Raw genomic sequence first — 5,811 nt, forward strand, 5'->3', positions numbered from 1 at the left:
ACAAACAGAACACCAACTCCATTTCAACATTAATTTTCAATTTAAATTTTATTTTATTATATTAATTAATAAGTTATACAATATATATTCTTTGGTTTTTATATACAGTTTTGTGTGTTTTTGATGTAATATCTTAATTAAATGCAAATACAAGAAAAACTCTAGTTAAAAATCAACTAAATCAAACTAAAGAAACGTTCATCATTTTTTTTTATCTTCTTCCATATCTTTTAGTTTGTAACTATTGAAAAAATATCTTTTCGTAATGTTAAAGACATTAAAATCACAAGAGATCGATGTTTGGGCTTCACACACATAAATAAAATTCACAATTTATCGAGAAAAAAAAGTGGGTAATGAAACATATGAAACGAAACAAAAGAATATATCAAATACATATAAATAGAAAAAAAAAAATGATGAATAGAATAAATAAAGTGCAACGAGTATTTTCGATGAAAATTATGAAAATTTTGAAAAAGTCCTTTCCAAGCAAAACAAAAAACTGAGTGCAAAATTTAGCAGGAAAGAAAAATGTCTATACTTGTCATCTACATCGATCTGTTGTGATTTTAAGCACGATCAGTAAAAACCATTTCGTATGATTTTTCTGGTACAGCCAATGAACCGACGGCCACTTTGTGTGTTACATTTGGTGGTGGTCGCATATCAAAATGTTGCATACAATTTGCAATAACCGAAAAACTTATAAATTGTACCATTTTATAGCCCATACAACTGCGACGACCGGCACCGAACGGCAAAAAATGGTCTGGCTTATGGATGTGACCATTCTGAATGAAACGTTCCGGTTTGAATGCGGTTGGTTCGTCCCATAGCTCTGGTGACATGCTCAAATTGTAGTTATTCAAAAAAATGAGCGAATCTTTTTCAATCAAATAACCACCAACCGAACTGTCCTGGCTGGCAACATGCGGTACAATTGGTGATGCAATCAAACGAAGTGCTTCCATGATAACCGCTTCTGTGTATGGCATATGATTGCGATCCGATAATTCGATGACATTACAGTTGCCCGAACGTTTTTTGGTCAATGTATTATCGATTTCTTGTTGGATTTTCTGTTGCACTTCCGGCAATTGTCCAATAAAACCGAAAATTTTCACCAAAAAATTACCAGTCGCCGAATGACCGCCCAAAATATCTTCAAGCGCAAATAATGCCGTTTCCCATTCCATTTTTGGCTCCAAATCACGTTGTACATGATCGATGAGTGATTCAACATAATCATTTTGACCGTCATTGCATTCAGTCCAGGTTTCACAACGATCTTCAATTATGTTCTCTTCGATGAATGCACGAATTTCATGCGTACATTTTGCCATATTTTTTAGATTCTTTGCATGGAGTGGCAACAGGAATGGAAGAAAATCGGCAGCATATCCTTGATTCACTTCCCAGAAAATGTTGTCAAAATTTTGAATCATCTTCTTGAATTTGGTATCTTGCGATGTGAACGAACGTGAACAATAGTATTGTGTGAAAATATTTGCACAAGCTTCCATGATGATTGGTTTGATTTCTACAGCTGTATCAACAGTTACGCGTTTTCCTTGGATATCTGTGACCATTGTGTGGATTTGATGTTTGATTATTTCGTTCAAGTGTTGGAAACGCATCGAAAAATTTCGTGGAAATGAGTGTTGTGTTAACATTTCACGGCGCATCTTTTGTACTTCGCTCCAATTGCAGAATGCCAATGCTACAGCAAAAGAAGAGAAAATTTGCGGGTTAGATTCGATCTCTTCTTAAAAATTATTTCCCTTCATTTGGAAATATTGAATTGGGAAACTAAAAAACTAAAATTAACAAAATATTTCCTTTGAAATACTTACAATTCTGTTTATTGCCACTGAATAGGTCGTGATAGCGACGGAAATTGGGCCGGCTATCGAAATGTGATGCCTTTGTAATCAAAACTTCTTTAATGTTATCGATGCCATTGACAACAACCGTTGGCACCGATCCCAACCGTAGACTTATGATGTTTCCGTATTTTTTGGCCAAATCATCGAATGCTTGATATGGTACCTCATATCCGTCCATGCACGCCAAATTGCCGATGATTGGGTATGGTGTTGGTCCCGGTGGTCGTTGCAATTCATCGGACGCCTTGCTATTCGTCATCGATTTCTTGTTGGATTTTTTTGTACCGGCGCCGGTATATTCAACTAAAAACACTAGCACAGCCACCACAGCGCATGTCAACACCATCAAAAGTGTATTGGAACTTAACAAAACAATTGCCGATGAATCCATAATAAACATCATATTTTATTTTCCTTTCAAATTCTGGCCGCACAATTTTCAATAAAAAAATGAGGAAATAATGCACACACGATAAAATTCTTGATCAAAAACCAGCGAAAGAAAATTTCAACTTGATAACACAATTTCGTTGACGATTTAAGTACAGTTGAAAGCAATATGTTGAGAGCCGTCTATTGTGCTCAAGATATTTGATTGATCTGATTTTCAATTGAGATCGCGTGTCGCTTTTATAGTAAATGTCGACAGCTCAAAACGAAACGAAACATGTTTACCATATTGATTAATATTAATCCATCGCAATCGAAACAGAAAAAAAGCAACGAATAAAAGCCAAAGCCTGCAAAGAGGACGAGAGAGAGAGAGACAAAGAAAAATGGAGTGAGAGTGAGTGAGCGACGAGGCGAGAAAAAGAGTCAGCAATTGAAATTTAGTTCTGGATCATTTTGCAAATAAAATCGGTTTGTCTTTTTCAACTTCGCTCGTATATTGTGCACAATGTTTTTCAACATTTGTTGCCTTCTTTTCATTGTTTCTGCAGTGTTTTTTCTCATCGTCGCCACTGCCTTCTTCTCACATATTTTTTTTCCACATTTTTCTTTTCAGCTTGCATTGCTTCATGCGAGATCGATTTCATTTTGTCTAACGATATTATAAATATTGACTATTGAATTGAAAACAATTGCACCAACGTATGGAGCATGCGAAACATTTCATTATTAAATAACTGATAAAGACTTCCCTGAAGTAATCAGTTTTTCATTTGCAAACAATAATTTCATCAAGTTCAGACCGAATATTTACGTAAAAAGTCGAAAGAAATTCAAAAACCAAATGATAAAAATTGAAAAAAAATGCCCTACTTTTGATCCTGCACAATTTTGTGTGACAGACGTGTGGGAAGTAATTTATTTGACTTATCACACAGACAGTTACTACTTCTAAGCGAATAGCACAAAAACACATTAGAAATGTATTTAAATTGGAGAGCTAACGATAACGATCAGAATGATAATTTATTCGAAGTCACAAAACACGTCTGACCAACGTGAAGTGAATTGAGAAGAACAATTGCATACATGTAAACCTGAAAAAAAATTAATTTCCTGGTAGGAAATGCACTTCTTATAAATATGCTTTGCAAATCATAGTTTCCGATAAATCATGTTAAATCGAATTATCAGAGCAGGGGAAGCGCTCTAAGAAGCCGGAAGAGCGTAAAAATCATTATTTTTTTAAACTTTTAATAGTTTGCTCCTCGGAGCTCCTCGGAGCGCTCCCTTTCTGCATACATTTCTCTGAGAAACAGTCTCTGCTTGGAATATAGTTGAGAAAAAAAAACAGTGAAGCGAACCAGGTCCTTAAGGACCAATTGAAAAAGTCCCCTTTCAGTCAATGTTATGGTTTTCAACACCAAAAAGAAGTTCGATTTTCCTATGAAGAAATCAAGTGGTTTAACGAATCAGTCATTATAATAACTTACAGTGTCAGAAATGCAATTGAAATCACGAATACGTCATTGAAGTCTACGTGTACAAAGTCCTCTGTGTACACATGACATTCGTTTTGCATACCGTGCCGATTCTTCATTAGATAATCGTTTGATTTTATCATTCATACATTCGATACCAGCTGATAACAAGATCGAAACCGATTCAATAATTTACGCTTAGTCAGTTCCGTTTGAAAAAATGTCCCATATATGCATATCAAACGGTAAAACAGCTCCATTTTTATATGCACAAGTCTACAAAAAGTCAAACCGTTTTCAAGCACAATGCTCATTAGGTTGGATTATCGTGTGCATTTTCAAAACAAAATAAAGACATGATGACATGACCACTTTCCTGATGTCCTTACTAAACGTGATACGAACGTGAAAACTTACAATTGAATGACTAAGTCAATTTTCTTCATATTAAATGTTAAAATATTCCACAAACCACAATCAAGTTCAAGTGGTGTGTGGTTTGTTTATATATCAGACCATGAGCAATTGCGTTTGACGTCATTTGATTGGACATCGCAAGTATGCAGTACGTCATCATCGGCAACACATCATTTACACACAAAATCAAGTTCTGCTAGCACGAGATTTTAACAGAAAAAGTGATTTCTTTCACTTTTTTGCATGATAATTGTTTTTTTATTGAGCAAAAATCGAAATATTCCATTAGACAGAGTTTCATTAAGAGTGATTTTTTTATGTGGTTTAGTTTAACATATGTAAATAACATTGGATTATATAATTCAGAATGTATAAAATAACGTTTAAATCGAATAAATTAGAGTGAAAATCCATTAACGAAAAGAGAACTTCTTAATGGTGAGAGAATAGTCTATTTAATCATTTACCATTTAGACGAAGAAAGTATTGAATAAAGAATCAAATGATTCGAAGATCTGAACATTCCGATCTGTGAAAAATATGCACCGCGCGTCCATTTACGAATTTAAAACATCCGGTTAAGAGAGAAAATGAGATGACAAAACAAAGTAAAATCCTTTAATAAAATTACCATAATTATTTTCGCTTTGATATCGATTAACAAACACATTGGAAAAAGAGGCGCAAAATGTACAACAACAACAACAAAAAATAATCGAAAATCGTCGAGCTACAAAAATATGCAAATTCAAGGCGAACAAAAAATCGAATTACATTTGGTTGTGATTACGTTGATTTATGCACATTAGCCACTGTATTTCAACGCAAAGAGAGGCACATGTGTCTCCACATAAATCAACACATGGATTAGTAACCAAATGCTACACAGCACTTTTTTTTGCACTCCAGACAAATATGACGGCAGAATATTCAGAGACGGGGCCGGAATTTTGACGTGTTCTTCATTTGCGCGTCATCAAATTTAAATGAATTTGCCGCAATTCTTCTTCTTCATCATCATCATCATCGTCGTCGGCGGCTCACAATTCAATTGAACGTAAAACAAACAAAATGTCAAATATGTGCAATATTTATGCAATTATACATTTGAATTGAAATGCAAAAAAAACACCATCTCTTTTACTCCAATCATATCGTATTTTCTTAGAATCCGAATTACTATGGCTCCATTAACGGTAACCAAATGCAACATGTAAACAGACAACAATTTTTTTTTCTTCCATCGGCGAGCGGTCATTTCGAATTGGTTTAATCTGCATTGATAAGCGAAACTTTATCGCACAGGAGTGAGAGGCGTAATAAAAAAATTCTAAGTAAGAAAAGAATGATACCGTAGCAAATACATTGTATGACATTCTGGGTCGACATTTTCTGTGTTCTTTATGTACATTGAATTCCATTATTTATTTTTAGTCACCGAATTTTCAATTCGAAACGGTAAGAGATAAGAGTTTCGTCAAAACAACGGCCATCCATAACGTGAAATGAAAACATTTCAACATTGTTTGTTCAATAAAAGTGGAACGAATTTTTGGCCAATCGACGCATAAGCCAGAATAAATACACGATTTTCATGTTTTATTTTATGTTGCTCAGTCGAGTGAAATATGCCA

General features: G+C 34.4%; 1 protein-coding gene across 1 annotated transcript; it reads right to left on the reverse strand.

Annotated features, from left to right (window-relative positions):
- Nucleotides 1–542: 542 nt before the first annotated feature.
- LOC116336999 (cytochrome P450 307a1-like) lies at nucleotides 543–2,466 on the reverse strand. Its single transcript, XM_031761272.1, has 2 exons — nucleotides 1,857–2,466; nucleotides 543–1,723 (listed from the first exon to the last, which is right to left on the reverse strand). Exons 1-2 carry the CDS (start codon nucleotides 2,290–2,292, stop codon nucleotides 573–575), a joined length of 1,587 nt encoding a protein of 528 aa, XP_031617132.1. The 5' UTR covers nucleotides 2,293–2,466; the 3' UTR covers nucleotides 543–572.
- Between the last annotated feature and the right edge of the window lie 3,345 nt (nucleotides 2,467–5,811).

Source organism: Contarinia nasturtii, unplaced genomic scaffold (assembly GCF_009176525.2).
Source record: "Contarinia nasturtii isolate CC-2019 unplaced genomic scaffold, AAFC_CNas_1.1 Cnas_scaffold_220, whole genome shotgun sequence".
NCBI lineage: Eukaryota > Metazoa > Arthropoda > Insecta > Diptera > Cecidomyiidae > Contarinia > Contarinia nasturtii.

Excerpts from the sequence above, each read along its gene's own strand:
- LOC116336999 (XM_031761272.1), bottom strand. The coding sequence starts at position 2,292 with ATGATGTTTATTATGGATTCATCGGCAATTGTTTTGTTAAGTTCCAAT. Across the intron at positions 1,724-1,856 it reads CAGTGGCAATAAACAGAATT|CATTGGCATTCTGCAATTGG; the intron begins GTAAGTATTTCA and ends CTTTTGCTGTAG.